The sequence below is a fragment of the Tubulanus polymorphus genome, chromosome 2 (genome assembly GCF_964204645.1).
Source record: "Tubulanus polymorphus chromosome 2, tnTubPoly1.2, whole genome shotgun sequence".
NCBI lineage: Eukaryota > Metazoa > Nemertea > Palaeonemertea > Tubulaniformes > Tubulanidae > Tubulanus > Tubulanus polymorphus.
In genome coordinates this window covers 7,047,404-7,072,219 of record NC_134026.1, presented here as the reverse complement: position 1 = coordinate 7,072,219, position 24,816 = coordinate 7,047,404, and the positions used below count along the sequence as shown (strand labels likewise).

The window sequence follows — 24,816 nt, the reverse complement described above, 5'->3', positions numbered from 1 at the left end:
ATTAGTGATTCGAAGCCCGTTTTATGTAATGATTGATTTAATTACCTTTGACTGACCGCTATCCTCCGGGTCGGGCGGCCCGATGCGGTTTCACTGTAGTTGCACAGTACGTATTTGTTCACACTCCCTCGGTGTACATAATAACTGAAGCCTAACAATTCACGCACATGTCAGGGCGAAAAACCAACTGGTGCAACAACGGAAGAATTCAATTGAATCCTGCTGATCAGTTCAACTTTGTAATCTGTTGTTTATTTTCAAGATCTATTTTATTTTCAAGATTTATTTTGTTCACGTAACAAAGCCCATAGATCCAATAAAAGCAACCACACGATTCCATGCCGGTAAAAATGAAATCCTAAGTGGCACGGGCACGGGCACTCGCTCTGGTAACGATTTTAAAAAGCGAATTAATGAAGACATTAAATCGATTTCCTGAAACTGGGCCCGGGGCCCATGGGATCTATTGCGGATTTTACGGCTCCTCTCCGCTAGTGCTGCGGCCGCCACGGGCACCCCGGCCGTGCCATTGTTCTTAGGGAAATTTTTAATCGTCCGGTTAGTACTTTTTTGTGGTCAGAGTGATGATATTTGTTCACCGTAGCTCTCCATGTCATGTCTATGGCAGTTGATTTGAAATTGGACTTCTATCGAAAACGCGCGATGCCGAATGTTCGTAGTCAGCCGTTCAGTCTCTGGCATGTGACAGTCGGAGCCACCCTCGTATGTCGCCGCAGATTTCCAAAATGGCCACGGCCGCTAGTTCCACTCTCCCTGAAAAGCCGAACGAAAAATCTGATATTGAGACCGACAAAACATATAACAGTTCACAGTATGACCTGTCCGATGAAGTGTTTGTATCGTTCTAGTGTTTTATTCTGGTTTCATTAACGATCAATTGTTAAACTTAAAAGAATTTCACCTTAAAATTGTTCAGTATTTATTGAATTCGATTTGATTTATTTTCAGTTCAGCACTAGAAGAGGAATTACAGTTGTTGGAAGCTATTTACATTCACGAGTTAACTATAACACGATCTGAAACCAGGTGAGAATGTTTATCAATATCAGAACCACCGCAGTTCAGTTGAGGGTCTAGTTTCAAGTAGAAAAAACTCAAAATCTTTGGTTTAATTCGGTCGATATCAGTTGATCTCGGTAAATACGCTGATCTCGGTAATTAGGATGACTGCTCACAGCGCAACAACAAATTTCCAGAGTACCAGAAAATCTGTTTGTTATAACAGTTAATCTGTTCGTTAGTATATAAATTATTCGCTAGTATCTAAAGTATTGAAATTTTCCTATGTTGGGTGTCGATCGTTAATACCCAAAGTCGTTAAAACAAGGTCCACTGTAGAAGGATCCTGGGACTAAATGACCTAAGCTACTATTCAGCTCCAAACTTCAAATATGAGCCCCTGTGATTATTAGAGGCTACTTACCTGGTTTCAATCTTTTGGAAGACTAGACCCTGGGTGTTGTTTATACTGGTGATGAATGTCCAATATGGATAAAACTGATCCTTGAAGTAACATTAGCGGCTGACCTAAAACTATTGCCTTAGGGGATGACTCCTAAACTGCAGTTAATCTCAAAGTCTCATGAATTCACTGATTTAAGATGTTTATATTTTATACCCTCTTTCAGCGGTTTTCCAGATATAGTTTCTGTGTTGTTGCATCCAGCTACAGCAGATGATCCTGACAAGCAATATGTCTGTTTAACTTTAGTATTAACATTAAATCAACAGGTAACTAGAATTTAGTAGTCGGGGTCAGTTGCTCAAAAGTTGGTTAATTGAATAAGCATGATTATTGATAACAGATGCAGTTTCAATTGTCATATGGCAGTGACAGTTTTACATAGGGTCCACTTTCACTAAAACAATAATTATCTGAGAAATATTTTTGTATTTCAGTATCCTAATGAATTACCAGGAATTGAAATTAAGAACCCGAGGGGTTTGGCTGATGAAGAGATTATTGGGTAAGAAGTGAATTGTGTTAAATCTTCCTTACAAACTGTCTTTTTATTTCATAGCGATTTTGTTGTTGTTTCAGTTTACACAGGAGACTGTATGAACATGCTGTGAATAGTCGAGGGAACCCGATGTTATATGAATTGATTGAGGTAAAATTTGATTAGAATCTTTCAATTTAATCTGCTGTCTGAAGTGTGTATGCTCTTAGCCTGGACCCTGCGCTCAATCAAACATTCAACAGTTTATCACCTCTATACCAATTTGTGATCATCCACACTTCAAATGGGTTCACCATTCACCATCATGAGTTTAATTGAAAGTGAACTACAAAAACCCAAACTTAGACATTTTGACAGCAAACTTTCAAAAAACTGATCGTCAACACTTCACCCACATGTGTTCAGAACTTCACCTGAAACATTTTCGATTGAATATCAACTTGAAATACCAAACATTAGACATTTTATCAGTGCGCTTTCAAAAACTGTTCGTCCTTATTTCACATGTGGTCAGTACGTCTTCACCTTAGACATTTTTAATTGAAAATAAACTACAAACACTAAAAATTCGTTTTTTGAGCACACTTTCAAAAACTGTTCGCCCAAACACTCGCATGTGTTCACAACCTCAAGCAGCAGACACGGAGTCCAACCAGACATTAGACATTTTGTCAGTAAATTCTCAAAACTGTTCATCAATCCTTTATACTAATGATGAATGATGAATGTATGAAGTGGTGAAGGTTCCAAGGTGCAGATTGATTATTGTCTAATTAATATACGTATACTGGTGTAAATGATGTACGTCATATGTTTGAATTGTAGATATCTAAAGAATTGTTAACCGACAGTAATATTCCTCATTGTCCGTGCGTCGTTTGTCTGGAACATTTTCACTCTGATTCGGAATTCACGAAGACTCCCTGTTATCACTATCTACATAAACACTGTCTACAGAGATACGTGACGTTCTGTTTACTTAATACCGATGATGATGATGATGAAAATCATCTACAAATTCTACCTCATAAACAACAAGAGAAAACTAAACAGGTTCGTTTTGATATCATCCCACTTTTCCTTTTCACCTTCCTCTCTATTCTCCATCTCTCTCTTCTCTATGTGTCCCTCTCTCTTCTCTCCCTCGCCTTTTCTCCATCACTCTCCTCTCCCTCCATCTGTCCCTCTCTCTCTTCTGTCCCTCGCCATCAAATTTTCCATATCCCTCTCTCTCTCTCTGTTAAAGAAGTAAATGTTTAGTTAGTTTAGTTTAGATAACCAAGGTAACTTAAGTCACCACGAGTGCAGTCACATTTCTCAAAAGAATCTTTTAATTTACGTGTTACTCAATTTAATTATAAATTTAGGTTCTTTGTCCGACATGCCGTCAACCAATCACGTCGTGCGTAGAAGAAATTCTTGATAATCCGACGAGCAGCGAACCAGCGGCCGACGATCTGATATATCAACCTAGCAACGATATTGTAGCAATGCAGAAAAAAATGGCCGAACTATACGCGAAACAGAAATCACGCGGTGGTATCATTGACGTGGAAGAAGAGAGCAACAAGTTCTTAGTTCAGGTAATAGGGGTTTTTTTTCATCAGATTAAAAAACATTTTAATTTTGAAAATATGTCTGTCTTATTTTCTAAGATTTTGTATGTTTTTAAGGACGGTGATACGGTGTCGATTGCTGTACCTCTTCCTGACGTCGATATTCCCGAGAATCCAGATCACAGTAAAACGCGATCAAAATCATCGGAACAATACAGGCGCAATGATTACCACGGTAACAGACGCAAGAATGACTACTACAGCAACCGGGAAAAATGTTACAGCCGGAATGATCGTGGTTTTAGGAGGAAAGAGACACCTAGTGACAGACAGGAGAACCGGCAAGGACAGAGCCGAGATTGTGAGACACCAAGTGGCAATAAGGAGAACCGGTGTAGTTATAAACTAGCTCGAGATAGTGAGACACATAGACAGAGCCGTGATGGTGAGACCCCTATTGGCAATCAGCGAAACCAATATAGTGATAAACAAACCCGAAACCGATATAGTGATAAACAAGCCCGAGATTGTGAGACACCTAGTGGCAGTCATGAGAAGCGGAATAGACAGAGCCGAGATAGTGAGACACCTTTTGATAATCAGAAAAACCGATGTAGTAATAAGCAAGCCCGTGATTGTGAGACGCCTAGTGGCAATGAAAGGAAGCGATGTAGCGATAGACAAGCCCATGATTGTGAGACCCCTAGTGGCAGTCATGAGAACCGACATAGAAATAATCGGACTACTCAATATGGTAGGGGACGCAGAGAAAGACAATTTAAAAACAATGATCGTGGTACAGAAACCCCTGGTGGCAGTGAAGTGAAACGTGATTGGCAGACGAATAGCGTTAACAAAATAACATTTGTGGCGACAGCTGAAAATAAACGAACTGAGACAGGAACAGCTTCAGAGGAGAATCAGAAAATACAACAAGCAGTAGATAACCATGAAAGATCTCTGAGAGGAAGGGCGCCGGGTAGACGGGCATCTACCAGGGGGCGCTGCTACACGACCTATAGAAATTATGACCGGAATGAGGTCAACGATAGTGTAGATAAAAGACCATCTAGTCATCATAGGGGTAGGGGCTTCAGTAGAGGGGCTCCTCGGGTTAGAAGCCACGGGGGACGCGGCAGTAGAGGAGGGAGGGGAATTGATAGATCTACTTTACTGAATGATAAAGCGGATTCTTGACAAATCGCCTCACTGGTTGTTATAACCAGAATTATAGCTTTATTTAGTGACTCTTAATTGAAGTAGGTTGTGTCGACTTAATTGTTCTTAAATTGCTAATTAAATCTCTGATTTATCGTTACGAAAGTATTCGTTTACTGTTTGTGGTTTTGAATTATTGTTGCTGGAATGTAAGACTACAGTGGAACCTTGCTCCGAGGACCAACGGGACAGAAAATCTCGTAATAACCACCAATAGTTTATTATTTCCTGTGTGAAAGTGAATTGAACTGAAGGATGAAATCTATATTTAGACAATAATTCGACGAAATAAATACTGTTGAATTGTTATTTCCGTGTTCTTTATGACTAGGTTCAATTGGTATTAGTCGGCATGATGACATTGTGCACGTAAGGGAGGCTCCGGTTTTGTCCCTGGCGAGTGAGGGTAGACGTGGGATTCGAACCCGATCGATCCAATATGGCAGCGCCCACGACGATCGAAATTTTTTCATCTTTTATCGAAAATCTCGCTCTTGTAACCGATCAGTTGCGCAGTAAGCTTTCTTTTATCATTATATACTTAGAGTTGAATTCCATCGTCATTTTACAATTGCTGTCATGCCTTTATTCCCTACAATTTAGCATGAAACCGTTAATTTGCGTACCCTGAGATTTTGACGAAATCCAAATCAAGTTTATTGCTAAAACTTCACTTTTTTAGATGGAGTGGTAGATCGCGTCGCAGATGGATTTGATCTGGATAACTTCTGGCAAAGAATAAGTATGTATGAAATTTGGCTGCATGCATTTTGGGTTTTACTGAATTCTAAAATTGTCCCTTTTTTGAAAATTCCATTTTCAATTTTTTTTAGCTTTCACACACAGTTAGTTACTTGGTTACATCAACTTTATATCGTATAATTTTTTAACTTAGTTTGATGTTTTTTGTAGACGTTGCAGTTAAATGTCTTTCGAAGGAATGTACGAAATTAGTTCTAGTCTTTTCTGAACCACCAGTTCCAACACCCACGGTGAGTAAACATCTTGAGCAAACTGGAGCTTCTTTTTCCTTAGTCTAGTACCTAGCCGTTGTTCCCCAAACAACTAGTAGGGAACCTGTAACAACGACTGGTATTCAGACTACTTTTTCCTCTGCTTAAATCTGACCTTCATTTTCAAATCGAAATCTCTCATCTATTTCAGGATTGTCAAACAATGATTTCAACCATCGAAAAAACGACTTTGGCTTTAATTTCGATTTATTACACGTTACCAAAAATACACGGTAAGGGATTAGATTCAGGCCAGTCTGCTGCTCTGAACTAGGATCAACCCTGTCTACTGCGCTGAAATTGGATTCGGTGTTTATGAATATTACTCTATAATTTCAGGAGAATGTCTACTGAAAAGTGTCACAGATAGTGTTTTATTGATAATAGAGGGAGTTTCGTCTTTAGCTGAATGTATCAAAACACAAGGATTCAGTGGGTAAAAGCAGAATGCAGTGTAACTCACTGCTTTGAGTCGTTATAGTTGTGATGATCATGATGACTAATGATCCAAAGGGACCATTCATTTATTACGTAAATTTGAAATTTTTCGACCGCCCACTTTTTCATATACATCAGGCATTACAGTACAAAAATTTGCACAGCCCCTACTCCAATGCGTACGCAATAAATGAATAACCCCAAAATGATGACCTGCACTTTCCAATTGAATTTGAAAAATATAAGTTAAGACTCAAAATAGAGATGACTTCAGATGATGTGGCGATGATAGATCGTCAGAGTGTGACTCTAAAAACTTACTTCATTGATTCTCAATTTTCATGTGTTAAAGTGTTTTATTCATTCATTTTTAGAACACAAGATTGCACATTGATGAGTACAGGTTGTTTATGGGAAGCGTGTGAAAAATTTGAATCATTGCCAAAAACAAATCGTGAAGTTGTGCTGAAACAAGTGAAAGAACATTTAGAACTAATCAAAGATGCAATTAATGAACTTGAAGAGGTAAGAATTTTATATTTTTAGATCCCTGTGAAGCTGGCGCATGTTGTGTCTGAAAAACTGCAGAACTTTTTGAGTTGTATAGAATTAATTTTTTAGGCAATGGATATTGGATGATTTAAAATCATTTTGAAAAGATGTGATAAACTGATAATAAAAAATGACGATAACGATGATGATTTGAGCAATTTATAAACTGCCTTTCTGTTCAAAGAGCTTCCTCCTCGATTGACTTGCAAAACTTTTGTGTTTTTAAATTGATTATAAATTATTCAATACTGTCAATACTGATCTATTCTCTGTGATGTAGGGAAAATAAACAATGCCACAATGATGATATTTAGAGTTTATTTAGATAAATTAGATTTCTAAAAAACAGTAATTAATGTTTAAAGACTTTTTTAAAACTGATATGCGTCATTGCGATAATTATTGTTTATCAGAAGAGGAATTTAGATAAACCTGAAAACCGTCAGAATAATAAACTTAGATTTCATCAATTGTTGGATCGATCATAATTTCTAAAATAGATGACAAAGAAATTTATTTCAATGAAAATATGTGAGAGTTATGTTTTTATTTTTCAGGCAATGAATAGTGAAGACGGAGCAGCAGTTGAAGATGACGGTGGTGGTGGAGAGGATGATCTGGTAATCTGGTCTGAAAGCGATCGTTCGTTCGTCACATCTTGTATCGGATTAATGAAATGCACGCGTGGATTATTAAAGAAATTAACGACTGTATTGAGGACGATTGACTGTGATTCGATGCTTGTGATTCATGATTTAGATGATTTAAACGAGAGATTGAAATGTTTGAGTCCGGTTACAGACGATCTGGCTATGAGTTTATATCCACCGATCAATCACACCGTCGCTCTTATACAGGTAAACTAATCGAATTCATTTATTCATAATCTGGACATTTCAGGGCGTTTAAGACCAACTTAGTTCTGTAGCCAATGTAACAATTTGAGACCAGTCTTAAGATTTAAGACCACTTTTGGACTTGGCCTGTGCAACCAGCCCAGGAATCTAAAGTATCATTCGGTAGCCGATCAAACTGCCATCTATCGACTCAATGAAGAACTATTCTCTCACTGTTGGCTTATGCAGCAGTGGTGAATTACTGGGAATTTGTGTTAATTAACCAATGATCGTCTATTTTCAATTTGCAGATGAATGAAAATGCTGAGATGTTGAATAATACAATAGAGTTTGTTAAGCAAGGTCATTTGAGTTCAGAATCTGATGCTGCTTGGATTGAATTATTGTTAAATGCTGTGCAACATAATTTACAAAAAGCTAAAACTCTAAATGGGCAATAAATTGATTTATTTAAATAGTTCAATAAGATATTTTTTTCTAAATTCGCATCTTCCATGGAGATATCGGGGGGGGGAGGTATATGAACTAGGAGTGAACAACTTTTTAAAGGAATCTCGACTTATATTTCTGACTTGAATTCTCCGATTCAAAAATGAGAAAAAAGTTTATACTTGTTAAAATATTTTTTTCTGAATTCGGGAAGGGGAAGTTTTCGTAAAAGGAATGGGTCCAACTATATTGGACGGGCTGTCAGCCGGCGACTATTCACAGGCGCGAACCCACTACTGCTCGACGCGGGATCTTTTGCCTGCTGTGTTTCCACCCTGGGCCGATTCGATCCTCCTTAGACAACCTGGTCAGCCTAGGCTCCCCCGAGCCGACCATATTGACGCCGAGCTTAGCGCGGACGCCCGATCGACATAGACCGACGACTGACAGTAATCCCGACCTCAAACTGTCCACCAGACCAAGCCTCCAAGCAACTGGATTACAGGAGCACGCCACAACTCCCAGCTGATAATCAAGTGCTCGTTGGTGGTACTTAAATCTCATCCAGTAGGTGGCGCTAGCTAACGGTTGTCTCATTTTAGCGGGTGCCTCGCACCTATCCCGTTACTAGTTATCTTTTTGAGGCGTCAATGTTGTTTATCCCTGTAAGACAGTTAATTTACTTTTCTAGCTTTGTGTTTAATTGTAATGTAAAAGATTTGCAATATTCAGAGTCAAACAAGTCAAGAATTTGATAATCGATTACCCCGCCGCTGAGCGGCAAAAAGCGAAACAAACCCGGAAATAGATTCTGAAATATATTTTAGCATTTGTGAAATTAAGGTTATAATCGATTTAGAGGTTAAAGAATCGGAGGAAGTATGTTTGGTCGAGTTTGGAACTTTCTAAAAAGACACAGAAGGAAGTTTTTATGGACGGGAGTCGTTGTCAGTGGTGAGTTTAATCAGTTCGTAACTCCTAGAGAAATCAATACAATTCATCATTATCAACTCATTTTTATTCATCAATTATTCCCGTTCACGTATGGTTAAAGATCTCGTTTTTATTCTACAGGTGTTTATGTTACGGGTCGATATGCTTTATACAAATTAAAGCAATTGCAGGAGAAAGATGCAGCAGATTGTCTGGAACATGCAAGGTACATTTGTCCTCAGCAACAAACAATATTGTCATTGAACAATGAAGAAGTCACAGAGTTTATTAAACTAAGAACATGTACTACAGTTATCATACTTGGATCGTAGTCGTCACTATTATAGAGTCTCAATTTGTATTTCCAATTCAAATTACTAAATGTAAGTCCTCATTTGGATATAAGTCGTCAACATAATGATCATGACATAATGAGAACTTCAGCGCGGGACTGTATTTGATTATTATCAGGCATCATATCATTTGATTTAATGAATTTATTCTCTGTAGGAAGCAGCATCATTTTGACAGCAATCAACGAACATGTAACACAACAGGTAAATATTCTGCTATTTGGTTCGAAATGGGGATCAACTATTCGAAGTATTTTCTTTGTGTTTTCATTTTTTAGTTTTGTCAATGATTCCTAGTTTACGAGAAGCAATTGTGAAGATATTGAACACAGAAGAAATGACAGCATCTTTAAAAAACAAGTTAGTACCCCCTCCCCTTACTCAAAATCAATAATACCAATATTTTGATGTATTTAGTTTTTAAAAGAATTTGTTCACCTTCATTTCTGTGCATCGACTCATATGATTTGTTTTTATCATTTTTCTTTAGTCCTGAAAATCGACTTGAAATTTGGGAGGATTTAAAAATTGAAAGTAAGAAATTTTCACTCAGATTTCGAGCTGTTTCAGATGAGTTTTAATTCTAATAGTTACCTGTATTTATTGTAGGTTTCGTTCGGTCGATTGTATCAGTTTATGGTTCATGTTTACTTGCTGTGGTTTTACGAGTAAAACTGAATGTAATTGGTGGATACATGTATCTAGATAGTTGTATGAACAGAAATGGCATGGTTAGTAACAGCTGCGAATACTGCAGGCATGCCACGCTTGGAAATTTTCTTTAAAAAAAAGTCAGGGCATAGTCAGGGAATTTTGTAAAAACAGCTCGAAATCAGGGGAAAAGTCGGTGAAATTTGTTTAGATTGCTATCTATGTCTCATGTATTTGACTGTGTTAATTGATTGGATTCTAGCAGAAAAACAAAAATAAAAGTGGCCACGCTATGGTCTTTCAAAATTGTCCTCAATACTGTTTCAATTTGAATAGAGATCTAGATCGATTTCTACAGTTTGACTAGCGCATTACCAATGAAATAAACACTGAAGTAAAATTTCAACTAAAAATGTGTTATTGGGTCCTTATTGTATTAATGTAGTAATCTGTTCATTTTGCAGTCAAAAGAATTGTCAGTCGCTACAAATGAAATTCAACAGATTTATTTGGAAAGAGTTCAGTTTATTCTAAACGAAGGTAAAAATAGCACAATTATTTCACTGAAAGTTTATTCTGAATTTATTGTTTACTTTTAACGGGTATATTTTGTTTTGCAGGTTTGCAGTTGATGATAAAAGATGTAACTGAATCAGTTCAACATGAAATCGGAAGGTAGGCCTACCATACATCGACCAAATTGTATTACATTTCCTTTATCCTCTGTTTTATATATCTGAAGTCAAATCTTAATTTTCAGTAAATCGTTGAAGGAAAATTTAACGCTTTGTGATATCGATCATATTTTACGCAACGTCCGTCAGCATTTAGAACACAGAGATCAACAACAGCAGCAACATCCCTTTTATCACTTGTGCCGATATATTATACCTTCACAGGATTTATATAACGAAAACACAGAGGTAAAACATCCGTATTCTGATCTTGATTCACAAGCCGCGAATTTCATCCCAAATATGACAATTTACTGATTCTCTGGTTGCCTGAAATTTGTCGTAAAAAGGTTCCTCCGTATCTACAAATCTATTAGCAACTTCTCCCAATGAGTATATCGGTAATACCAAAATTTTAAAAAGAATTTTTGGTAATACATAGAATTGCGTATGGAGTCATTCATTTCTGCATTAGGGGAGGGGTCAGTACAATAGCGTAGCTGTATTGCTTTCAGATTTAATAAATGAATAATCCCTATGTGGGAGAGGGAAGGTTGAAAATCTGCTAATTTTCTTAAGTTCTTAATGCATGGCCTTTGATTATGCATTCAGATTCTTGCTAGTCGCCAGGATAGATTCATGCACCAATTGATCAATGAAACGACAGATATGTTTGAAAGGTTAGTACAACACTTTATTAGAACCAATGAATAACTCAGATTTCATTAGATTTGTTGAGGAATCGTGTTAACCCGGTGTAGAATGTAGAATGTATATAACAGGATGAATAGCACTTACATTCATTCCTCTCATTCACCTGATGAAGCTACAATAGACATTAGTAGCGAAAGGTTGTGTGTCAAATAAACTAGTTTACCTATAAAGTACTATGCGTCTCGTTGCATTTACTTGGATTTGATGAATTTCACAGATTTTCAGATTAAGTCGTAATTGTTTTTTTTTTTCAGCACTGATTTCCGGTCTGTTTTATCCAATTGTTTGGATAAAGGTTTCTCGCGATTGGTCGACAGAATATCCGATTACTTCAAACCGCCGTCAAACCTGAGGTAAATCAGAAAAACAATTCACGTCTTACGGTAATATGTCAGGGTTTTTACAGATCAGAGAAAATCAGGGAATTGCGGATGTATTTTTCTCTGCATAGAAAATCAGGCAATTCCGACAAATGACAATTCTGGTGAGGAGTGGCAATGAACATCTTGAAATGCTTTAATTTAATCTGGGAATTTTTGGTCAAGGGTCCGTAAAATATCAGGCAATTTGATTTTTTGTTTCTTGTTGTTCTCGCTGTTGATGAGTGGCACAAGGAGGAACGTATTGTTAAGAAGCAGCTCCCACTGAGGATATCTTATAGTTTAGGAAATTGCTGTCTTAAATCTCGCTGGTGACGAACGAGTAGCACAAGGAACTTTTAAGAAATAGCCCCCTCTGAGGATATCTCATAATTTGTTCAGGGAATTTTAGATCTGGGGTCCGGGAAATATCTGTAATCTGTTAGAACCCTGTTTTTAGATTGATTACTTTTTGATAAATGAGTAAGCTTAAATTGTGTATTTTTAGTTCGGAACATGTTAAGATTCCTCTCGCAAAGCTTATTCCCATCACGAATGGTTTAATATACATCGTCCTAGCCGACATTCCAAACCAGTTTATACAGGTACTGAAAAGCGCAAACAATTTTTCTGTGACAAAAATTGGTCCAGATGTGTGGAAATGATTTTTCAATTCTTTAATTTTTTGTAGGAAATTTTATTGATGGATGAAGTGAAAGATTTTGCAGCTAACATTTACGAGGCTTTCAGTCAACCTCCGTTACACAATATCACGTGAAAATAAAATTCTGTCCTTTACTGTGTTAAATGATCGGCTAATCCTGCCAAATCTTGAGATCGGAAATCATTAAATCATGAACTCTAATTCTGAGGAGAGCAGCATTATCAAACTTTTTCCCTTGCAGCTGTAATAATCAGCCCCTGGTGCTAAAATTGTATCAAATAATTGTAAATAAATTCTTATGTTAAAAATAGATCTTGGTTCAATTCTTCTCTCTAAGTTATTTTTGGAGAAAGGATCTAATCTTCCAAATTCGGACGAAGGAATCTTTGGAACTCTAGAGGAAATTAAAAGCAACTCTTTGGTCTTATTTTATTTATTGATTGTAACAAAGTGTTACAAAAAGGTAGAAAGATATAAAAAATACATAGGTATTGGAAGAACATGATTTAAACGAGGTATGTAAGGAAGGTAAAATAATACACTTCGCTTAGTTACATGATTTGTTTTTACTCTGAACTGTTTAGAATTGCTGTGGTTTCTACGGTAGGCCTACCCCTTGATGTTTTTATTGCTTGGTCTGTTTATCTTTAGTTTTGACACATTGCTTCTATTTTAGATCCTGTGAGTTTATACGCTTTGTTACTTGTTTTTCTGGTCAATCCACCTGATGATGGCTGTTTAGTCAACAGCCGAAACGTTGTGGTTTCTTAATAATAAATTTGATTGTATAATTTTAAATTCGAAGTGTGGGATTTCTTGATTTAAATACATTGTATACAATATTATATAATTGTTATAATATAATCAATAGTATAAATATACAATTATGTTAAAAAAGATAGAGAATTTATTATTTTTCACTTCTGTTTCGTGGAGTTGAAATTTCCGGAAAATTACATAAGAAAAAGTTCATTCAGGAAAAATTGTATTCTTGGAATCCACAAAAAGAAATTTTTCAAAATATTTCAGAATCACATTTTCGAAATATGCAGCATGGTTATGTCTGATTCATTATGAATCTTGACGTTTTATCACAAAGACCAAAGCATGGCAGTCAATCAGGGGAGTGGGTTTCGGGTACAATTTCATAGGAATCAACTGTTCATTTAAGACGTGCATTCATGTGTAACTAGCCTACTACGCAATCTCCGGGCAAAACGATCGACCGATTTTTTTCTTGAAATTTTTTACTAGTACATAGATTTTCGTTAATCAATCAATTAATTAATTAATATGTGATTTGCATGAAAAATTAATTTCCTTTTATGGAAGTGTGGGATTCGATTGCGCACGCGCAGTGTAACCAAAATAAGCAAGATGGCGACGAGAAAAACCCGAATAAACCCGCGGAACAACCCGTAACCTGTAACCCGTAACCTGGCTTACGAATAGACAGTGAAAATTCACTGATGAAATGGCACATTATACTAAACATGATAAAGCAGCCGAATGGGCGGTATCATTGATAACTCGATTCGATCATCAAGTAAGTATGAAATACAACATGCGCGTACAGCGTCATTTACACAGACTACACCACGATGTCCGTGTTTTGCCTAGTGTCTATCTACCCCCACCCCCCTAGCGCCGTGTGATAAGGACAGGTTGATTTATGCTGCTGATGAAGTCTTTAGAATCCGATTGAACTGGATCTGATTGAATGGATGTGGGTTAACAAGGGAGGGAGAGGGAGAGATGGGGGTTCTGCTGCCCTGGATTCTACTGTTGTAACTCGACACACTGCGACTGCCACTGGTGAATGGATCTTCTCTAATTTCCCGTTCGTCTGGACACTTGATTAGAACCCAAGGAACAGGTTTATATCGTCTGCCAGTCAGAGATTCATCCAGGATGATGTCAGCATAACCTGACAGATACACAGTCACAGACAGAACATGACACGTCTAATTAAGACAGGCTGACTGACAGACAGATACGTGCCAATTGCCTCCTGCTGCATTCATTCCTCTTTAGCTGCTGTTTATCCAATAGGCCTATACCTGGAAGTGGATATTTAGCAGATGCTGTATTATTTTGATAAATGCTATTTGCTGACATAGGCTCATAAGATGCAGGCCTACTAATTAAAATAACATTAGTTAGGGATGGTTAGGGAGAGGTTTAGGGTTTAGAGTGCTATTTGTAGTTAAACAATAGCAGGGTTTCAGAGAGTGGTATTAAGGCACTAAGCAATATGCTGGCCCGAGTTGGAATACAGCTCTGTACGCTATATTTTCTCTTAAGGCCCGGACACACTGGGCGATTTCGTCGCCCGACGAAATCGCCGGTAAAATCGCCCAGTGTGTCCTTCGGCGATTTAGTCGGCCGACGAAATCGCCCGAATCCAACATGTTGGATTCTGTCGCTGCCGATTTCGTCACCGGCGACAGAATCGTCCAGTGTGTCCGGGTACGGCGTTCAGTCGCCTCATGCGCCGTATTAACCAGCCAATCACGACTCTTCGATTTATTAAAGGTGGCGCTAGCAGCTGGTCGTTTCAAAATAAGCGGCGCTATTCGCCGATTGCGTCGGCCGACGAAATTGCCCAGTGTGTCCGGGTCTGTCGGCGATCAAATCGGTCATAAAATCGGCGGCGATTTCGTCGGCCGACGAAATCGCCCAGTGTGTCCGCGGCTTTACTCTGTTCTCAAAACTTTCCTCTAAGTCATATACCTTAGTGTGCATGTGCGGTATAAATTAGCCATTCAGATCGAATCGTTGACAAAATAGCGTCAACAGGAATCATGCTGCATCTGCAATCGCAACAGTGAAGTCTATCAGTGTCACAACGACCTATATAAGAAATAGAGCTATCAATTCTGAGTTGGCCAGACATCCTTAACTAACAGAGTAGTGTGAATCATTATCTGGGGCCCCCGCACGCCCTATCAATAACAGAGGAAAGTGCTAAACCTGTATGCTTCTCGGTTAAATTGGACTCTACAAATGGAAATGAACTGATTTTAACTGTAGGGTCTAACTTAACGAACAAAGAACTGCAGAGCTGGTTCAGCTGCCATCTAAGGGTACACTTTTAAAACATTAAGCTAATTCAGATTATTTCATCTTCAATTCAAAGCCTAAAACTTTAGTACTCATATACATGGGGAGGTTTATCAATCATTCAGACACTTGTCCCCAAACAAAACAAGATTCTGTGTTACCTAATCCAGGTCATAGAGTCCAAAAGTCCTGTGACCTAATCCATCAGAGAGTCCCGGAGTCCAGTGAGTCGTGTGACTTAATCCAACAGAGAGTCCCAGTCCTGTCAAAGTCCTGTGAGTCATGGGACCTAATCCAACAGGGAGTCCCTGAGTCCTGTGAGTCATGTGACCTGATCCAACAGAGAGTCCCAGAGTCCTGTGAGTTGTGCGACCTAATCCAACAGAGAGTCCCTGTCCTGTCAAAGTCCTGTGAGTCATGGGACCTTATCCATCCGGGAGTCCTGTGAGTCGTGTGACCTAATTCAACAGAGTCCCAGTCCTGTTCAAGTCCTGTGAGTCATTGGACCTAATCCAGCAGAGTCCTGTGAGTCATGGGACCTAATCCAACAGAGAGTCCCAGTCCTGTCATAAGTCCTGTGAGTCATGAGACCTAATCCAACAGAGAGTTCTGTGAGTCATGTGGCCTTATTCAGTAGAGAGTCCCAAGATTCTTGTGAATCTTGGATTTAAATCCAAGTGAGTCTCAGAGTCGTTTGAGTTGTGTGATCTAGTTCGACAGATTCCTATGGTAGACTGAGACACTGGTCAGACAATCGCATGAAAGATCAGCTGACCAAGAGAGCGCCAATCAGCTCTAGTGACATGTACTCATCAGTTACAGAATTACTGACTGTTAACCTTCAATAGTTCAATGAAATGATACACAATAACCGTATAGGAACAACAATAGAACTGTGCCCAACTAAAATATGTACTATTGGAGCAATATAGAATAGGGACACCTATTATAGTCAGTAATACTTAATGAATACAGAGAGAATGTAAATCGCTTAAAATCAGATTGACTTTTTATGCTCAAAATATTGATATATTGAAACCATAAAACTTTGTTGAAGATTTAGAGACCATCGACTTGATTTGCAGAATATCTAGCACCATAGCCAGGGATGACTGACTGACTGACTGACTGACTGACTGACTGACTGACTGACTGACTGACTGACTGACTGACTGACTGACTGACTGACTGACTGACTGACTGACTGACTGACTGACTGACTGACTGACTGACTGACTGACTGACTGACTGACTGACTGACTGACTGACTGACTGACTGACTGACTGACTGACTGACTGACTGACTGACTGACTGACTGACTGACTGACTGACTGACTGACTGACTGACTGACTGACTGACTGACTGACTGACTGACTGACTGACTGACTGACTGACTGACTGACTGACTGACTGACTGACTGACTGACTGACTGACTGACTGACTGACTGACTGACTGACTGACTGACTGACTGACTGACTGACTGACTGACTGACTGACTGACTGACTGACTGACTGACTGACTGACTGACTGACTGACTGACTGACTGACTGACTGACTGACTGACTGACTGACTGACTGACTGACTGACTGACTGAACTGCAGTTGTTTTTGTTTCTATCAGCAGACCAAGCCTTCCTTAGATGCTCGTTACTATGGTAACTGGTATGGATATGGAAGATGTAGCTGTAGCGCAGTGGTGCTGTGTGTACTTACTTAACACTCCTAGATAATCAGTTGTCTTATTCAAACCTGTCTGTGTCTGTCTATCTGTGTCTGAGTCTGTCATTAAAAAAAAACAATGACAAGACCCTATCACACAATTCCATGTCACAGAATTCCGGCTACATTTCAAATCTTACTACCAATAAACCGACTAGAAGTCACCCATTGACTCGCCCCATTAGACAGACTGATTTTAGACTGACCCACTGATTGATTTACCTAATAACTTATTTACCTGGTCCACTAATAAGATTATAATGTTTATTGTCCATCTTTCTAGCAGAAAGTTTTCCTTTCTCGCCCAGTGCTCAATGTTTACGCTTGTCTCAGATAGAATTTCCAACAATTCTAGAGTCAAATTTAACCTATAGAACTGAGTATTGTTCTTTTCACACGGCTCCAAAATTCCATTTTGAGGGTACCAAATCCCTCAAATACCGGGTAAATCTTATACACCAATGTGAGCGGTATATCAGGGGTTGATTTGGATATGAAAATCTGCAGGCCCAAATGTCAAAATCTCTAAAATGAAAATCTCGAAATCTTATGCGGAATTTCACTTGTATTTTCATTTATTTTCAGTTACCAATTCGAACAGGAAGTCATACGTTACAATCAATACAGAATGTTGAACGAAATAAAGATTGTTTGATACACATCAGTAAATACAAATTCTCATTGGTCGTCAACGGGTTAACAAATACATTGAAAAATGTCGATACTATGGTAAGTACGAAGAGGAGCCTGTTTACTTCAATTAGATCTACAGTTTAGACAGTTAGTCTCCTCCTTAACACTACTGGATTCCCTGATTCTCAACTCGGTGAAATATTTACAGCGGTCCCAATACTAGCGAGCTCTCTGGTTCTTAGGTTGGTAAAATTTTTTACATTATTTTGTAATTTCAGAAAATAGTTGGTGATGAGGCGAGTAGGAATTATATCGAATCACAACTGATAATTTTAGACACATTGGAACAAGTTCTAAACGGGGTCAGTAACATCTCAAGTAACCTTGGTTTAACTTACGATGACGAATTTCATAATGTTCCCGTTTTTTCGTCCATTTTTTAGCAGCCGAAAGATGTCACCCACACGAGACTGGATGAGGCTAAATATGTACAGAATTTACTGCCTGAAATCTGCAAGGTATTTTGAATCTGATAACTGGGCGAGATCCATCTCAAATTCCTCATAACACATCAAGACATACCTCAAATTCCTCATGACATGTCGAGATCACCTCAAATTCCTTATAACAGGTTGAGATTTACCTCAAATTCCTCCTAACATATCGAGATCTACCTCAAATTCCTCATAACACGTCGAGATCTACCTCAAATTCCTCATAACACATGAAGATCTACCTCAAATTCCTCATAATATGTCGAGACCTACCTCAAATTCCTCATAACATGTCGAGATCTACCTCAAATTCCTCATAACACATGAAGATCTACCTCAACTTCCTCATAATATGTCGAGACCTACCTCAAATTCCTCATAACATGTCGAGATCTACCTCAAATTCCTCATAACACATGAAGATCTACCTCAAATTCCTCATAATTCGACGGTTATAACAGGTCGAAATCTATCTCAAATTCCTCCTAACCGGTCGAGATCTATCTCAATCCCTCATACAACTGGTCCATCTATCTCAAATTCCTCCTAACAAGTGGAGATCTCTAGTTGCTGCAATGATAGTTGTATGCGTTGATGTTTTGTAGTTATTGAATCAGAGATCTGATAATCCGTGGCCTGTTCAGAGAAACCTCGCTTCAAAAGTTCTCTTCGCGTTGAGTTTGAATAACTTCACGGCCATCTTCAATCGGATTTCCAACAGGTTTGTTGTGTTCAATATCGATATGGTTCTTACAGATCAGCGATAATCGGTGAATTTTGACTCTTTTCTTGAAAATCTGGGAAAAGTCAGAGAATTTAAATTTTTGGTTTCTTATTATTCTTGCTGTTGACGAGTGGCACAAGGAACCTCTTCATAAGAAACAGCCCCCACCGAGAATATCTTATGATTCAATCAGGGAGTTTGTGGTCAAGCGTATGGGAAATAGGGGGAAATTTTCAATTCTGTTGGTCTGTAAGAACTCTGAAACGCTTTGTAGAATGTTAACTGTCAGTGTTTCGTCATGAATATTTTTGTTCTGTTTATTTGTAGAATCAATCAAGCGCTGAACAGCAGTGACGATAACGACCAATTTACTGACCTTGAACTTATCCAACACATTGACGTTGACGTACATCGGTTAACTCGGTTATTAAATGGTAAATATCTGTTTTCCTATTTTCTCTATTTGTCACGCAGTCAGTTTGACAAAATTCAAAATTTAAATTCCAACGCATTACGCGGTTCCTACATTACTGGGAAATTGAGAAAAATTGAGAATTTAGTAATATTTCTCGGTTTAAGAATATTTAGGAAGTCGATGAATTTTCCTCTAATCTTAAGAAATATTTTCGAATTTTATGTTAAACTTCGTGTAGCATAGTTCTGGGTTCATTGAAATTGAATTGATTTAAGAGTTACTGGTCAACTTTTGCATCCTGAAACTTGGGGGTGAAGTGTGCTTTAGTAAATAATCTTTTGATTTTATGATTATTTCTCGTTTCATGAAGAGGTGGCCACAAAGTTTAAATTCATGAAGAAGAATGCTCAGTTATGTTTGGCCACGAATCTGGAGAAGGTATTTATCAGTAACGTGTTGTGTGAGGGGTTTTACAATCTTCAGTGTTGTGAGATAGTTATCTGAATTATCAGTTATTTCAATGAGTTGTTAACTCACAACTGTGGATCTGGATTCAGAACTGTGGAACTGGGTCCAGAACTGTGGAACTGGATCCTGAACTGTTGAAGTGGGTCCTGAACTGTGGAACTAGCTCCATAACAGGAACTGGGTCCAGATCAATTTTGTCGACAAGTCTGAATTGTATTTCTTGAGCTAGTAGTTTATTTCACTATATTGACAATGTCCTAATTGTCAAGGATACTGAATCGCTGTTGAATGTTATGATGTATTATTTACAGGCAATCTGGAATTGGATGGATAATCACCCTGAAGAGTTCACTGACTTACAGAAAAAACAAGATGATGAACTTGCAGGCAAGTATCTATACCCGAAAATATCTTATAGTTCACATACCAGGGTGGCCACTGACCTGGAAACCTCAGCAAATCTGAAAAATCTTTGAAAAATTGTGGAATTTCCCAATTTCTGACAAAAACCTGGAAAACTCTCTGGGAATTTGTATATGCTTTTAATCAGGCATTTCTTAATGTTTTATTCATGAAAAATGAACAAATTGTAACATTTCTCCATTTACCAGTGGCCGAAATTTTGCTGTGTAACATGGGAAACTTTCTCGGCAATTTTTAAATGGGGCAAAGTGGTCACCCTGTGATACAGTTTCTCTTGTTCATACTACAGTGAAACCTCTCGTTATAACGAACTCGGATACAACAATTCATCGGATATAACAAATATAGAACTATCGGTTATAACGAACAGATTTTCTTGACCAGTGAAGTTCGCTGTAACGAGGTTCCACTGTGTATCTATGGACTCGGTTCATCAGTTCGTAGCTCGGTTTGTACAGTTAGAATTAATTCAAAATCTAATTTCCAATGTTTTAACTCTATAGAATCAATTTCTAACCGAGAACTGTGGGACCGAGTCCCGGTAAATTTCAATTGAGAAACTGGATGAATATAAATCAGTGAATGGTTCAATAGTTCTTAGTTAAAATTTGAGCGTAGAGTTAAAATTAGCTGATTTTCAATGTTTTAACTCTATAGACCCTGGATTTTAACTGTAGAACTGCTGAACTTGGTCCAGTTGGTAAAGAGTTTGTTAAAGAATACATCGATATGATTATAATTTAGATTTTCAGTTAACTTTAACCAACTCGTTTGAACAACTGTTCCCTCGATCTTTGTGATGTATGTTATTTTAAGTTATTTCATGAGTGATAGTTTATTTGATGTGCTGTGTTTTCAAATACTACAGCATGTATGTACCTGTTTATAATTGATAATGATAGTGGGTTGGTCAGTCAGTCAGTCAGTCCCTCTATCGGTCGGTCAGTCGGTCAGTCAGTCAGCATGATTCTTACCCCTCTAAGCATGTGAAAACTATCTACTCTACCAAACTGTCTCTATTTATGTATAAAACTAATTCTAGTTACGAGTGAATTGATCTATCGTTTTATTAGTGTAGGATCTATGCATGCGTAACTTAAGTGTTTGGCTAACTGAATTTCGGTAGTGAAGAAAAAAGGCATTTTGAAATCAGCCGTATTACTGTCGGCAGTGTGCGGTTGAAATTTGGGATGGGATACTTAGTACTTATTTCAGTTAAGGTTGTGGTCATTGGTTGGAATCAGATACTTATCTGAGACACTGGTGTTCAGTTTATCCTGTAATCTGTATCCCGGGGTCCTGTAAAGGTAATGGTTTGGAAACTAGGGTTCTATGAATGTTATGCGGCACTTAAAAGTTCTGTGACTGTTATGGGATACTAGGCTTCTCTGAATGTTATGGGATACTAGGCTTCTCTGAATGTTATGGGATACTAGGCTTCTCTGAATGTTATAGTGTATTAAGTTCTCGGAATGTTGTGGAGTACTCAAGTTGTCAGAATGTTATGGGATACTAGGGTTCTGTGATTCTTATAGGGTGCTCAAGTTCCCTGAAATGTTATAAGGTATTTGTGCTCTATGAGAGTCTTAGCCTAACTGTTATGGGATATTACGGTCCTATGAACGTCAAGATTCTTCTTGGGTACTAGGGTTCTATTAATTTTCAATGTTGTGGGATATCAGGCTTCTATGAATTTAACGGTTCTAGGCTACAAGGGTTCTATAAATGTTCTAGGGTTCTAAGGTCGTAAGCCGTTGTTACTGATATATATTTGTTTGTTCGATGTTGAATGTTGTACTATTGTGTCATCGTCGTCGTTGTTGTTGTGTTGTTGTTTCTATTGCAGATAATTAATTGTGTTTCCTGTCTTTTTCTGTTGTACTAGGTCTGACCCCAGCCTGTCTATGTTTTACAGATTGCTGTGATCGTCTATTCGAATTATTTACTACTTTTGCCGAAAGTAATCGTAGGAAGGCTGCCGTGTGGCCTCTACAGATGATGTTGCTGGTGCTCTGTCCCGTAAGTTCACCTTATCATCATTCATTCTATTGTTTTCCGATCGTTTTTCAGATATGTTCAATTTAGTTTTTTCTTCCAGAAAATTCTCGAAGAGATCACAAATGCTGATAATGGTGCTCCTTGTTCACCTCAACATATGAAAAAAGTAAGTCTTGTAATTCCCTTAGTAAACAAATAATTGTTTGTCAATCTACATATTGAAGAAACTCACAATTGAAACTCGAATGAACTATTTAGGGTTATATTAACAATTCAAATATAAGCCGTGATTTATAAAACTGGAAACCTGGCTGTTTCAGTCTTGTTCTGGGAGAGATTTTTGGTCAAGTTATTTCCATATAGTACTGGGTTGAACCTGATGGCATCAAGATTTCCACGATACGAAACCCTGCCACACTAGAGTGAGTGCGCAGCTACCCATTCAGCTAAGATGATGTCATTATTAGTGAATCTGATGTATTCTAGGCCGGGTTTTTCCATTTATAGTTAGTGAAATTTGCCTCAGCGATTATACAAGCAGTCTGATATGTGTAGCAAACCTGCGCATGTACCTGCGCACCCAGTCTAGTGTGGCAGGGCTGAGTTAAGCAATGCTATCAAGCTCGAATCCCTGCCGAGCGAGGATGCCCGTAGAATAGAATAATAAAGGAGAAATTTTTTTTTATAACTTCATCGATTTTGAATGTGATACGTTTTCGTTGATGTTTTATAGAAAGGATTTATAGATGAAGTAAAGAAAGCTTTGAGTAGTCATCACCATCAGAATAAACAGTTAACCGAAGGAGCAGCGGTGACCTGTGTGAAACTGTGTAAAGCGTCTACTTATATTAATACGAAAGATAGCACTAATGTACTGTTTAAACTGGTGCACTCTGTCATACAAGATTTACGTGTAAGTATTTTCAGTTCCCTCGACCCGGTTTAATAGTTCACGGTGAAAATTGCGTAGACAAATAATTTAGACTTAACTGGACTCAGTTCAACAGTTGCATCGGTTTAGTTTGAATATAGAGTTGAAATTAGTCCATTTTCATTTAGTTTTATCTCTATAAAGAGTCGAATCTTAATTGAGAATTGTGGGACTGGGTAATTGTAATTGTAATTTGTTTCCAATCTCATGAAAAATATGATGAACAAATACAGTCCAGAATTTGACTTGAGAGGTAATTGTTACTCGAAACACAATTTGATAGATCCAGATATGTATTTAGGGAATTCAGAATAAATAACGAGACAAGTAGTAGTATATAGGTTAACTATTTATTTGATGCACGAGCTTTCGCGTCTAATGTATAGAAGCTTCATCAGGTGAATGAGCATCAGGTGAATTAGTGAATTCAGTAAAAAGATTTGATCATACAAACTAAAACCAGTAGGTAGGGTACGGTGACATCCAAACTTCGAGCAGTTTTTAGGAGTTGTCTATCAGACCAGGTTCCCTCACTGGTGGACAGAGGGAAGAAGCTTAGCTTACTGTACTACTCCGCACCGAGGAGTCATCTATCCATCTGGAGCAAGCTCATCTCATTTTTACACCTGGGTTGAGAGAAGAACGATTCAAGCTTGGCCTGCACTACTGCGCATTGAGGAGTCTTTCTATCAGACCATGTTTCCTCACTCAACCCCTGGGTTGAGAGACAATGAGGATGAATATTATCGTCGGTGGATCCCAAATACTAAAAGTAATTCTGATAGTTTAATATTGATGCTGTTTGAGAGAATGCTGAGGTTGGATCCGATTAAACTTAACTGAGGTGGAATAAAAGTGAAGTGATTGCTTCAAGATCAAATGAAGTAATTGTTTGTGTATTGTAGATGTTGTTATTCAATCAAGCGAAGCCGTTCTCTAGAGGTCAGCAGTACATCTCGCAGGATATCGATTTAATGATTGATTGTTTTGTGTCGTGTTTCCGAATTACGCCTCACAATAACGACATTCTGAAAGTTTGTCTCAATCAACAGGCGCCATCTACTTTTCATTTTGTGCTAGTCAATGCTCTTCACCGAATCATCACTCAGGTAAGTGCGTCTGCAAGGTGTGCGCGGGTGAGTGTGTCAGTGAGTGTCGGTGTCTTTGCGGAGTGTCTGTGTACATGTGCCTTGAAGAGTGTTGGATAATCTACGTAACAATTTAGAACCAGTTTCAGGGTTAAGTCCAAAAACTTAAGAACCAGTGGATAGTTGACATAATTACAATTAAAAGTTCATTTTTGCTATGGTATTTATTTGCCGTTATCTTTAACCAACTTCTGAGCAACTGCAGCCCCTGGATCCAGTTCCACAGTTGTGAGTTTAGAGTTAACTCGTGAGTCAAATTTGAACCCAGAACTGTGGAACTGGGTCCTGGTCTTTAAAATTGGTATTAAATCTAAGCCATAATTGTTCGAACGGATGCAGTAGAATAAAGTTACGTAAGATTGCGAATAAACTTAAAATTTATGGACGTCATATTTTCTTATT

At 38.1% G+C, this 24,816-nt stretch overlaps 4 protein-coding genes across 4 annotated transcripts in view; all 4 read left to right on the top strand.

Moving 5' to 3' along the window:
* Window positions 1-740: 740 nt before the first annotated feature.
* Window positions 741-4,912, top strand: LOC141900475 (uncharacterized). Its single transcript, XM_074787392.1, has 8 exons — window positions 741-853; window positions 970-1,047; window positions 1,650-1,752; window positions 1,921-1,988; window positions 2,063-2,132; window positions 2,808-3,035; window positions 3,350-3,565; window positions 3,656-4,912. The coding sequence occupies exons 1-8, from the start codon at window positions 747-749 to the stop codon at window positions 4,733-4,735; spliced, it is 1,950 nt and encodes a 649-aa protein (XP_074643493.1). The 5' UTR covers window positions 741-746; the 3' UTR covers window positions 4,736-4,912.
* A 59-nt stretch (window positions 4,913-4,971) lies between these two features.
* On the top strand, window positions 4,972-8,056 carry LOC141898354 (cyclin-D1-binding protein 1 homolog). The gene is made up of 8 exons (XM_074784207.1): window positions 4,972-5,271; window positions 5,439-5,498; window positions 5,669-5,748; window positions 5,921-6,002; window positions 6,109-6,205; window positions 6,582-6,732; window positions 7,317-7,616; window positions 7,907-8,056. The coding sequence occupies exons 1-8, from the start codon at window positions 5,196-5,198 to the stop codon at window positions 8,054-8,056; spliced, it is 996 nt and encodes a 331-aa protein (XP_074640308.1). The 5' UTR covers window positions 4,972-5,195.
* Window positions 8,057-8,841: 785 nt separating this feature from the next.
* On the top strand, window positions 8,842-12,666 carry LOC141899684 (peroxisomal biogenesis factor 3-like). Its single transcript, XM_074786116.1, has 13 exons — window positions 8,842-8,999; window positions 9,120-9,204; window positions 9,489-9,535; window positions 9,610-9,691; window positions 9,822-9,865; window positions 9,941-10,062; window positions 10,447-10,522; window positions 10,603-10,657; window positions 10,743-10,905; window positions 11,269-11,336; window positions 11,625-11,723; window positions 12,238-12,334; window positions 12,421-12,666. The coding sequence occupies exons 1-13, from the start codon at window positions 8,927-8,929 to the stop codon at window positions 12,505-12,507; spliced, it is 1,098 nt and encodes a 365-aa protein (XP_074642217.1). The 5' UTR covers window positions 8,842-8,926; the 3' UTR covers window positions 12,508-12,666.
* A 1,114-nt stretch (window positions 12,667-13,780) lies between these two features.
* LOC141900180 (neurofibromin-like) overlaps window positions 13,781-24,816 on the top strand; it is a 63,525-nt gene continuing 52,489 nt past the window's right edge. Inside the window, exons 1-12 of the mRNA XM_074786952.1 lie at window positions 13,781-13,939; window positions 17,766-17,909; window positions 18,092-18,175; window positions 18,257-18,331; window positions 18,913-19,028; window positions 19,359-19,465; window positions 19,817-19,884; window positions 20,226-20,301; window positions 22,253-22,356; window positions 22,436-22,501; window positions 23,069-23,248; window positions 24,172-24,375. Coding sequence (XP_074643053.1) covers window positions 13,868-13,939; window positions 17,766-17,909; window positions 18,092-18,175; window positions 18,257-18,331; window positions 18,913-19,028; window positions 19,359-19,465; window positions 19,817-19,884; window positions 20,226-20,301; window positions 22,253-22,356; window positions 22,436-22,501; window positions 23,069-23,248; window positions 24,172-24,375 — 1,296 coding nt within the window. The 5' untranslated portion in view covers window positions 13,781-13,867. The remainder of the gene's footprint in view (window positions 13,940-17,765; window positions 17,910-18,091; window positions 18,176-18,256; window positions 18,332-18,912; window positions 19,029-19,358; window positions 19,466-19,816; window positions 19,885-20,225; window positions 20,302-22,252; window positions 22,357-22,435; window positions 22,502-23,068; window positions 23,249-24,171; window positions 24,376-24,816) is intronic.